Raw genomic sequence first — 12,563 nt, 5'->3', positions numbered from 1 at the left:
AAAACTTATACACAACAATTACTACCACAAAACTCAGATCAATTTCAAATTTTGGTTGGATCACCTTTACCGTTATTGAGTAATGTCCCTTTATAACATTATATGAACCTGGGGGCATTGTCTGTGTCGCATGTACACATTCCCCATTTATTTAACTTAAGTTAATCTTGCATTTCATATTATTTTGTTTTCTTGCAGTTGGCTTGTTGTAAAGAATTGGTTAGTACAGAGAAAGAGGCGGTTAGAACATGCTCCTAAGAGAAAATGGAAGAGGTATTGGGTGTGTCTGAAGGGAACAGTTCTACTGTTTTATGACTGTAATGAACAGAACTCTATCACAGAAGAAAGTGTTCCTAGACATATCTTAGGTAGGTTTGACTGTAACGAACAAAACTCTATCACAGAAGAAAGTGTTCCTAGACATATCTTAGGTAGGTTGGAAATCAGTACATGTCTGTCTTGATCCAAGTCATATTTGACATGGTAGTGGAAGCAACAGGGTTGTATCTTAAAAGTCAAGGTCATAGATAATACAAATTTAAAGGATTTGTGGCCATGTGTTTGTTATGTTTGTTTGATAGCAAGTCATCAAACAATTGTTGCTCATGACCATAATATTATGTCAAATCTTGAAACTCAAAGCTAAGGCCATCAGTGTATTTTGGCCAAAACATAACAGTGCCTGCTAGGATCTTACTAGAAGCAAAAACACACAATTATAAACTCTTTCTTGTTATATGTGTATGTATTTTGACTGTCACCCACATTTTTTTTTAGCCTTCGACTTCAGTTGAAAAAGCAAGACTAAGCGATCCTACATTCCATTGGCTGCGGCGGCCAGAAAAATTCACTCTGTGGTTAAAGTTTTTGAAATTTTAATAACATTCTTAAACTATAATTGATTTCTACCAAACTTGGACAGAAGCTTGTTTATGATCACAAGATAGTATTCAGAAGTAAATTTTGTAAAAATAAAATTCCATTTTTTCCGTATTTTACTTATAAATGGACTTAGTTTTTCTGCAGGGAAACATTACATTCACTCTGTGGTTAAAGATTTTAAAATTTTAATAACTTTCTTAAACTATCCTGGGTTTGTACCAAACTTGAATAGAAGCTTGTTTATGATCATACTGTGGATTCACTTATTTTCGTGGGTACCAATTTTCGTGGATTAAGGAAAACTGACATGTTCGTGGGTATTTAATTTCGTGGTTATGCCAAAGTTTGCATACAAGCCTATAGAAAATTTGTCCTTCGTTGAACATTTGATTTGGTGGTTCACCTTTACCCACGAAATCCACGAAAATTGATAGCCAACAAATGATAATGAATCCATAGTAAGATAGTATACAGAAGTAAATTTTGTAAAAAAATAATCCATTTTTTCCATATTTTACTTTTAAATGGACTCTATGGTCGGGTTGTTGTCGCTTTGACACATTCCCCATTTCCTTTCTCAATTTTATAGATTTTCTGCCAGGAAACAACACATTCACTCTGTGGTTAAATTAAAAAAAAAAATTAATAACTTTCTTATACTATTTTTAATTTGTACAAAACTTGGGCAGAAGCTTGTTTATGATCAAAAGCTAGTGTCTAGAAGGAAATTTTGTTAATATTTTGTACTTGTGTATCTGTATTTTACTTATAAATAGACTTAGTTTTTCTTCCAATTTTCAATGAAAAAGATTATTTTTATAAGATGTAACAGTATTCTAAAATTGCTCACTTATTACATAAAGAGAGGCAAAAGATATCAAAGGGATGTTCAAACTCATAAGTCGAAAATAAACTGACAACGTCATGGCCAAAAATAAAAGAACATAAGACAAACAACGGTTTACAAAACACAACGAAGTAACATTATAAAGAGCAACATGAACCCCACTATAAACTGGGAGTGTTCTCTAGGGTTTTGGAAGTAAGCTTCTAGTAACATTATTAAGATGTTGATTGTATATTTGTAGTGATAGAAGGAGGAATTGCCCAGGCTGTTCCTGAACATCCAAAACGAGACAACATATTCTCACTCAGTACAGCATTTGGTGATGCTTACTTATTCCAGGTAACTTCCTCAATAACTTGTATAATAACCCTTATCTTACTTCCTAATATGTGTGCTAGAATTAAGGAAAAAAGTTGAAAGAAGCTAAAAAACAGTTTACATTTTTCCCCCTTATTCCACAGATTATATGTACGACACAAAGGAAAGATATTTATTATTATCCTATTTTACAGGCATTGTCATCGACCGAGGTGGAGAATTGGATATGTGCAATACATTCAGCATGTGCTTCCTCCCTTGCACGACAACACGGGAAAGATAACTCACTCAAATTAATCAAAAGTGAACAGCATAAACTGGAAAATAACATAGATGTGGTAAGACATGATTATTTTTTCTTCTTTAAAGTTGAATTCTCCTTCTTACCATTTTTGGGGGTAATAATAAGGCCTCAGGTACAGCTATTTCTGCTTCTGTGAGAGAAAAATGAAATAAGAACAAAACTGCAGGATAAGAATGTTTTGTACCGTTGAGAAACTAATGTAGTTTCCAAAAAGTGTGCAATAATAAATGAAAAAACAAAGAAGTACCTTATTTTAAAGGAAACAATAAAAATGAAATTACTAACCCTCATTGTGTGTTTTGAAAAGTGGATGAGTGCAGAAAAAATGAGAATGAAATAATGCTTGGATTTATGAATTTTGCATATACCTTACATAATGTATTTTTATTGCCATTTTTTTTCCAGATAAAAAATGAGTTTTACATTTCAGGATGTTAAAATGAAGAAAATGGCTGAGCTTCAGCTTACAGTAGTGACAGATCCAAGATCACGTCAGGCTATTATAAAACAGATAGCTCAGTGGGAGGAGAATTTAGAGAAGTTATATATAGAGCAGTACAGACTTAGATGTTATATCTCAACTTTACAAGGATCAGAATTACCCAATCCTAAGGCATGTATCTATTGTTAACCTTATTGCTAGGAAAGATAGATAACTCTTGTTTTCAAACTGTTATGTTCAAATAAGTCAAATATGCTCTTACATTGGTCATATGCACAAAACAATGAGAAATTTGGCATAAATAAGTCATTAATGTCACTCATATGTGTCCATTTTCTTCTTTTGTACTTCATTGATCTAATAGAGAATTACATGCATTTTCATATCAGTGATGCAATATTTTATAATAGACAGTGATTTTAAAGAAACCTTTCTTATTTTGTCAAAAATTCTGTTTGTTTTACATGTAACAGAAAACAGTAAATATTCTTTAAAGAAAATGTATCACCTATCAGTATTATCTTTGTCAACATTTACTAGTGATAAAATTTTATGCCATGTTTTGGTAGTAGATATTTGAATACGCAATAATTTGATGTATGGGGTATTATCTTAGCAAGGTGGACAAGGACATTATTTAACATAACAAAACATAAATGATAAAGAAGATATACATCCTAAAAAAATCCTAGAGCATTTTGAAGCAACTTTATGGCTTTCATCATGAGAATAATTCAATATGACTAAAAGCAGTGAAACCTTATAGGAAGAGCTCAGTATTGGACAGACACTTTTTATCATAGAGCAATTTAACAATTTGAACATACTAGCACCCTTATATACAGACATTGCTTGTGACAGGTGTGTTATCATGCTGGACATTGATCGGGAAATTTTTCAAAAATATAGTAAATAATAACTACAAACTTGTGCCACTTGAAATACTAATTTATATAACTTGTATATTAAAATTCAAACTTTTTCCAGGTTATAGTAATAAATATATTGCAGTTGGTGTGAATCATTGTAGATTCTATAATAAAACAGTATACAATGTGTTATTTAGAATCTCTTTTTAAACTTACTTCTTTTAAGGTCTTGTATTCTGACATTTACAAAATTTACTCATAAATTGTGTGTGCTTGAATTCAATATATATATATATATAAAAATGTATTAATTTCTGAACTGTAATATATGAATATGATTTCTTTTAGGTTTTGTTGGCAAATGCATCTAAGACTACAAAAGCAACTTTAGGAAAACTTGGTGTTTTCACTGTAACTTCTTTCCATGCCTTGGTAGCAGCAAGGCGTCCACTGATAGTACCAAACATTTATGGCAAGGGAAGCCACAAAGGTGGCATGCTGTCTCCTAGAGGTGATGGGACATTCAAATACTCAACCAAGGTCACCACTCCGGCATCTAACCTTGACACATCGTATGTATTTAATGGTTATCATCTAACCTTGACACATCGTATGTATTTAATGGTTATCATCTAACCTTGACACTTCGTATGTATTCAATGGTGGTGTAAAATTTGTATAACGGAATGATAAAAGATATAATTACCTGCTAAGTAGTTACTAAGGTATAGTAATATAGATTACCCTGATATATTAAAAAGTTGCAAGTTATTTGTTCAAATATATTCTTTGAAAAGACTCTTTTTTTTTTCACTACCAAATTTAATCAGACTACTTTAATAAATGAAGAAAGTGTGATAAACAAAACTATGGTATTCTAAGTAATTAAAACACAGTTATTAACTTATTGACATATTGAGTTTGGAAAAGGTCACCTTAAAGAGGCATTGAATGGTCACTTAGATGTATCATAGAAATGTCATTTCACAGATTCAGGGAAAGGTCACTTCAAAGAGTAAAGAAAGGTTACTGCAAAGATTAAATAAAGGTCGCTTCAAAGAATAAACAATTGTCGCTACAAAGAATAAAAAATGGTAGCTTCAAAGAATAAATATAGGTTACTAAAAAAATTAAAATTGAATCATGTATTTCTGCATGTAGCCATTACAATTATTTTTAGAGTTGAATTCTTATTTATTTAAATGCTTATATAGTGCTATCTTTTAGTGAAAACTATGATTCAAGGTCTAAATTATACTCCCACTCTAGGACTAGGCATAGGGACTTTATAAAAATTACTTTGTTTATCTGTCTTGGGGAAAAGATAAAATGAGAGATTACAATACATTCATACTATATTTTTATAGTGTAACTTTATATGTTGTGATGTTATACTATTGTTTCAGGGTGGGGCCTATTTAAACATTTAAATCTGCTTCAATTGCTTGCATAAGTCCTAAGTCAGGAACCTGATGTTCAGTGGTCGTCATTTGTTGATGTGGTTTATAAGTGTTTCTCATTTTATATAATTGATAAGCCCTTTGGTTATCCTGTTTGAATGGTTTTACATTAGTCATTTTTGGGCACATTATAGGTTGCTGTTCCGTGTGAGACAATGCTCCGTGTTGTAGGCTGTACTTTGACCTATTATTGTTAACTTTTTAGATGAAGAGTTGTCTCATTGGCACTCATACAACATCTTCTTATATCTATTTGTAGATCAGTATATAAAGCCACAGATATAGATGGGGTGGTAGCAGAGATATACAGAGATGTACCTGATGGTCTCTCAGACAACTCCATGTCAGAAGATAGTGCCATAGCAGAAACATTGTCAAGAATCTCTCTACCAAATCAACAGGTAATTTATTTGTCATTTTGTGATAAATAATTTAGAAAATACCAATCTTAATCTCTATGATCTCTATGATCCAAGTTTATACAGAGGTTATAGTTAGTAGTAGCTGCTGCTGTTGCATAATGTTGTGAACAGGATACTGAAGGATTACCAAAGAACATCACAAAATATGTAATTGTTGAAAGTACAGGTTTTTGGTTATTTTTTTCCAATTCATAACACAAAACCTTTGAAATTCAAATAAAAGATTTTTTGTTCAAAACTTTTTTTGTAAAACTCTTCCAATAGCAAAATGTTTTCATGCGTGAAAAGAAAACCAATTAAATGAAAGCCTATTTACAGGAAGCTAAGCCAACAGATGAGGTGAGTGTCGACTGCTGTTTGTTAGACTTGTGTATCAGCCTCTGTATCTTTCTAACTGTATCATGTCTTGTCTGATATTTACCTTTCATAGCTATAGCCCACATCATTTCATTGTTTCTCATCTTTGATTGCCAGGTTAGCTTATATTGTCTGTAGCTCTGTTTTGAAACCCCTGTATGAACTACAAAATATCTGATTGGAACTTTCTCCATGGTAGCATGTTTGACCTTAGGAATTTTACCCTGATTCTTGTTTCTGAATACTTTACCTAGTTATGGATTTTGTTTGACCTTGGGGATTAAAACACAATTCCAAGTTTATTGAATCTATCCTGCTTCTTGATTTAACTATACAGTTTTTTTTCAAAATAAAGATAAGCTTTTAAGATACTTCTTCAATTTTACTCTAGTTTTATTTTATGAAAGTGGATTTGAGTTACAGCATTGTTATTACTTGAAAAGTTTGTTTGTTTATAGCAAGAGGGCATACGTTTCAGGATTAAGCTTAAACAAGATAATTGTTTGATTGGGTAAAAGTAATACCAGTCATAGGTTTATGGAATTTGTAAGAAATTAACAGATTGGCCAAGTAGAAGGCTGATTTTTATCCCCCATCCTGCAATAGTGAAATGGCTTTATTTTTTCTGATCTGTTCGTCTGTATGTCCCAGATCAGGTTAAAGTTTTCAGTTAAGCAATTTAAGAATGGACATAAACTTAAAATGTTGTTCTCATTTTCTTATGATACTAACTTTAAAATTTATATACAAACTTGTGTTTTTGACCCCAAATTCACGGTAAAATGACATGGGATAGGGTGTGCACCTTGTCTTATGGTTATATATTGCAGTTAAGTAATGTATAATACCTTTTAAATTCTCTATGCTACTAGGCAGTTTTTTAGGCACAATAGTAGTATATAATGTATTTTCAGAAATCTTGCACTGTAAAGCATTACACAACACATACACCAACTATTTTAAAGTGTTAGTCATCTATCATCTAACAGTCTGTATACATGCTGGATTTGTTCACAGATTTAAAGTGTGATGTAGATTATGCATAGCATGTGAACACGTACATCAACATGCTGTATCTTATTAAAGCTTATATTTTTCTGCACACTTTTTTTGCTTTCAGTGAGATGAAAATGAACAAATATATATTCAATCGATATCATCTGCTAATATTTGGTTGGTTATTGTTTGAAAGTTTTGAACCAGTAAGAATTAGTTGAGCTTGTTTGCAGCAAGAAATGAAATTTTGCACAATATTTACTCTAGATATTCAGGTGCTTATTTTTGAGATTCTTGTAAATGTTATGTATTTATGCATCATCACTTATACATTTCACTGAACAAATAATGTTACCAAAATCATTGCAAGACATGACTTGTGAAGTAACTAAAATATGTGCATAAAATTCTATGTATTTCTGTTTTTTTTTTTAAATAATGATTTACATACTAGTGGTGTTCTATCAACCTCACTAATGTTTGCTTTCACACCATAGAAACTTGTGTTATAATTGAGCCATCCATCATATGCCATTTATGCAAAATTATGAATCAGTGATTAGATAAAAGAAGATGTGTTATGATTGCCAATGAGACAACTCTTCATGCTTGTTATCTAGAGGTTAAAATTTAGAGTCTATACCAGCTCTATAGACAGATATCCAAAATTTTATATATACATTGTACTAAGTTAAAGACTTTTATCAAAATTTCTCAACATTTAAATTTAGAAAATGTCAGAGAATATAATACTATTCTGTCAACATCAGTCTAAGATTTTAACTTCCTAGTAAATAAACATTAAAAGTCTTTTTGAAACACTAAAACTATATATTAGCAAATGTTTGTATGCAGTCATAACCAAGTTATTTCTTTGAATACCACCAGCGAACAAAGACTACCTTTTGAAACGTGTATAGGCATTTTTACCTCACTATTTAATGGTAATTAATTAGATGTTTTCTTCATATTTCCTGTTTTTGTCCTGATGATTTACTGTTTGTGACTGGTTAATTATGACAGAGACATATAACTGTAGCTATAAGGGTCATTTTATTTCTTCTCATTAGTGTGTTGTGTATTGGACCTTTCAGTATATCTTTTTGCCTTTTTGTGTTTGCTAGATATTTTTTTGTTGGAATAAGTCTGGTTATTCAGGTACAGTAAGTAAAAAGATTTAATTTAATAAATATTCAATAATTTGAAAAAAGATTAATGTTGAAACATAAATTATTACAGAACTTTACATTCAGGAAAATCTGGAAATTAAATTCACTGTTGTTGGTTAGCCTGCTCTCATTTGGAAATATCCAATTTTTACCAAAAAATCTTAATAAAGTTGAGTAAGACTGACATGACCAATCAATGAGTTGCAAAAATCTGCTAGTATATTTGATATTTTTCTGTCAATCAAATAAATAGAAATATATTTTTTGGCTATTACATGCTGGAAAGTTATTACACTGTACTAAGTTACTCCACTCTCAAAATGAATGTGATGAATTTCAGTCAATAAAAATTCAAATTGTTATGACCTTACGTAAAGTTCAAACATTTTTTTTTTTAATAAGAAAGATCAGATCAGTGTGTAAATGTTTTGTGAACCCAAATAGCTTTGAGCCTTTTTCACTTACTTTCAATAGTAGTAAATCACTTCCTGTAGATCACCAACAATAATAAAAAACATCCTTGATGTATTGATAACTTTCAATTTCCTTCAAGCAACAAAATATTATTACTTTTGTCAAACTACGATAGACTGTGATTGATCAGTGGGTTAAAATAAAATAAACTTTAAATTTTTGTTTTTGAAATGAAAAGATTAGTAATCCATTATGTGATGATTTGTTTTGGGGTAGTTATACTGTCAAAAATTTAAATTCTTATGAGTCAAGGTTGTCATTGATGTAAACTCTATTCACTAACAACTTAATATCAAATTGACCATAATATAAAAATTACAAAATTCTCACAGATTCAGTCATTTTTAAAGGGATAAACATGCAAGGCTAAACACTTTTATGTAAATATATCACTTTGCAGATTGACTATACTATTTTGTTTTGGATGGTAATTTAGGTGTGTTGCACTTGGGTTTTGGGCTTTTATATGTTTCTTAAAAAAACATTGTTGATTGTAAATATCACAGATTTGATTTTGTTGACTCAGTATTGCTAACGTGTATTTATGCATTGGAAGATCAGAAATCATAAATTTTACGTAAATCACCAAAAAAAACTTTTTTAAATGCAAGTGTAATTTTGCAACATCTATCTTGCCGTAATTTTTCGCAAAAATGTAAACATTGCCAATATTGTTAAATATACTGTACCTTGAAAATGATATGTTAAATAAAATGACAGCATATTTATTATACTTTAAATAACTTTGCTGTTGACAAAGTTCCTGTCATAAAAAAAAAAGGTCTTAAATGTAGGTTCAATTATTAACAACACATATGACACAACTAATTAATACCTTGTAACATGAAGAAGAGATAGTCCTTAAGATTAAGTGCAAAAAAACTAATGCATCTACAACACTTGTAATTTCTTGACTTGTACTTTTTAGCTCACCTGGCCCGAAGGGCCAAGTGAGCTTTTCTCATCACTTGGCGTCCGGCATCCGGCGTCAGTCGTCCGTCGTCGTTAACTTTTACAAAAATCTTCTCCTCTGAAACTACTGGGCCAAATTTAACCAAACTTGGTCACAATAATCATTGGGGTATCTAGTTTAAAAAATGTGTTCGGTTACCCGGCCAACCAACCAAGATGGCCGCCATGGCTAAAAATAGAACATAGGGGTCAAATGCAGTTTTTGGCTTATAACTCTGAAACCGAAGCATTTAGAGCAAATCTGACATGGGGTTAAATTGTTTATTAAGTCAAGATCTATCTGCCCTGAAATTTTCAGACGAATCGGACAACCCGTTGTTGGGTTGCTGCCCCTCAATTGGCAATTTTAAGGAAATTTTGCCGTTATATGGTTATTATCTTAAATATTATTATAGATAGAGATAAACTGTAAACAGCAATAATGTTCAGCAAAGTAAGATTTACAAATAAGTCAACATGACTGAAATGGTCAGTTGACCCATATAGGAGTTATTGCCCTTTATAGTCCATTTTTAACCATTTTTCGTAAATCTTAGTAATCTTTTACAAAAATCTTCTCCTCTGAAACTACTGGGCCAAATTTATCCAAACTTGGCCACAATTATCTTTGGGGTATCTAGTTTAAAAAATGTGTCCGGTGACCCGACCAACTAACCAAGATGGCCGCCACGGCTAAAAATAGAACATAAGGGTAAAATGCAGTTTTTTGCTTATAACTTAAAAACCGAAGCATTTAGAGCAAATCTGACATTGGTAAAATTGTTTATCAAGTGAAGATCTATCTACCCTGAAATTTCCAGATGAATCTGACAACCTGGTGTTGGGTTGCTGCCCCTGAATTAGTAATTTTAAGGAAATTTTGCTGTTTTTGGTTATTATCTTGTATATTATTATAGATAGAGATAAACTGTAAACAGCAATAATGTTCAGCAAAGTAAGATTTACAAATAAGTCAACATGACCAAAATGGTCAGTTGACCCATATAGGAGTTATTGCCCTTTATAGTCCATTTTTAACCATTTTTCGTAAATCTTAGTAATCTTTTACAAAAATCTTCTCCTCTGAAACTACTGGGCCAAATTTATCCAAACTTGGCCACAATTATCTTTGGGGTATCTAGTTTAAAAAATGTGTCCGGTGACCCGACCAACCAACCAAGATGGCCGCCACGGCTAAAAATAGAACATAAGGGTAAAATGCAGTTTTTTGCTTATAACTTAAAAACCAAAGCATTTAGAGCAAATCTGACATTGGTAAAATTGTTTATCAGGTGAAGATCTATCTACCCTGAAATTTCCAGATGAATCTGACAACCTGTTGTTGGGTTGCTGCCCCTGAATTAGTAATTTTAAGGAAATTTTGCTGTTTTTGGTTATTATCTTGTATATTATTATAGATAGAGATAAACTGTAAAAAGCCATTATGTTCAGCAAAGTAAGATTTACAAATAAGTCAACATGACCGAAATGGTCAGTTGACCCCTTTAGGAGTTATTGCCCTTTATAGTCAATTTTTAACCATTTTTCGTAAATCTTAGTAATCTTTTACAAAAATCTTCTCCTCTAAAACTACTGGGCCAAATAAATCCAAACTTATCTACAATCATCTTTGGGGTATCTAGTTTAAAAAATGTGTTCGATGACCCGGCCATCCAACCAAGATGGCCGCCATGGCTAAAAATAGAACATAGGGGTAAAATGCAGTTTTTGGCTTATAACTCAAAAACCAAAGCGTTTAGAGCAAATCTGACATTGGGTTAAATTGTTTATCAGGTCAAGATCTATCTGCCCCGAAATTTTCAGATGAATCGGACAACCCGTTGTTGGGTTGCTGCCCCTGAATTGGTAATTTTAAGGAAATTTTGCTGTTTTTGGTTATTGTCTTGAATATTATTATAGATAGAGATAAACTGTAAACAGCAATAATGTTCAGCAAAGTAAGATTTACAAATAAGTCAACATGACCGAAATGGTCAATTGACCCCCTAAGGAGTTATTGTCCTTTATAGTCAATTTTCAACAATTTTTATAAAATTTGTAAATTTTTACTAACATTTTCCACTGAAACTACTGGGCCAAGTTCATTATAGATAGAGATAATTGTAAGCAGCAAGGATGTTCAGTAAAGTAAGATGTACAAACACACCACCATCACCAAAATACAATTTTGTCATGAATCCATCTGCTTCTTTTGTTTAATAGTCACATAGACCAAGGTGAGCGACACAGGCTCTTTAGAGCCTCTAGTTTATGACTACAGTCTTATACAGTAAACCAATTATGCTAAGATAGCAGAATAATTGAAATAGTCCTTAAGATTAAGTATATACAACGATAGTAATTCCTTTACTTGGACTTGATTTTTCTTCTGCACATTACATAACTGATAGATATGAGGATATGTCTCTCACATATTTGTGGTGTGCACCCTTAACCCATATATATCATAGTATATGTGTATTTAGATTGATAATTTACAGATTAATTTAGCTACCTAAATACACTTCAATTTTTTAAGTTTCAATTTCCTGAAACATAGTTTATAAAGGACAAGTTATGATAGAGATATTATCAGTTAAAAACTTTAGATGTACAGTTTATTTTAACCATAGAAAAATGAGAATCATGGATTCGAATGAAAATTTTATCAATTCTAATTTCAAAAGGGATGGATTTAGTAGGCGAAATGTAATTACTAAAATAGGATGTTTACTTCTTCCTAGCTTTAAGGTAAGTTTACTTTTAAAAAGTTTTGTGGTATAATTTATGACCACTTTCTAGTATTAAGGCAAGCTATTGATTTCTTTCTAGTTTAAGGCATGTTTTGATCTCTTTCTAGCTTAAGGCAATTTTGTTTACCCCTTTCTAGTTTTGAAGTAAGTTTTTACCCCTTTTTAGTTTTTAGGCAAACTTGTGTTCTCTTTCGAGTTTATGGCAAGTTTTTACCCCTTTCTAGTTTTGATACTAGTTTTTTTTTAATTTGTTTCAAGTTATGGCAAGTTTTTGATCCCTTTCTAGTTTTAAGGCAAGCTGTTGACCCTTTTCTTGCTA

General features: G+C 31.4%; 1 protein-coding gene across 15 annotated transcripts in view; it reads left to right on the top strand.

Moving 5' to 3' along the window:
- The window catches only part of LOC139490581 (protein still life, isoform SIF type 1-like), a 127,967-nt gene that overhangs the window by 95,613 nt on the left and 19,791 nt on the right, over positions 1 to 12,563 (top strand). For 8 of the 15 annotated variants that reach the window (XM_071277450.1, XM_071277452.1, XM_071277443.1 and 5 more), the window contains 7 exons: positions 199 to 368; positions 1,971 to 2,068; positions 2,242 to 2,385; positions 2,782 to 2,964; positions 4,011 to 4,234; positions 5,382 to 5,523; positions 5,863 to 5,883. In XM_071277450.1, the coding sequence (XP_071133551.1) occupies positions 199 to 368; positions 1,971 to 2,068; positions 2,242 to 2,385; positions 2,782 to 2,964; positions 4,011 to 4,234; positions 5,382 to 5,523; positions 5,863 to 5,883 (982 nt within the window). The remainder of the gene's footprint in view (positions 1 to 198; positions 369 to 1,970; positions 2,069 to 2,241; positions 2,386 to 2,781; positions 2,965 to 4,010; positions 4,235 to 5,381; positions 5,524 to 5,862; positions 5,884 to 12,563) is intronic. The other 7 variants (XM_071277454.1, XM_071277453.1, XM_071277445.1 and 4 more) reach the window with 1 other exon arrangement.

The sequence above is a fragment of the Mytilus edulis genome, chromosome 10 (assembly GCF_963676685.1).
Source record: "Mytilus edulis chromosome 10, xbMytEdul2.2, whole genome shotgun sequence".
NCBI classification, from domain to species: domain Eukaryota; kingdom Metazoa; phylum Mollusca; class Bivalvia; order Mytilida; family Mytilidae; genus Mytilus; species Mytilus edulis.
Note: the sequence above shows the minus strand (reverse complement) of the source record. Positions and strands in the feature narration are given on the sequence as shown.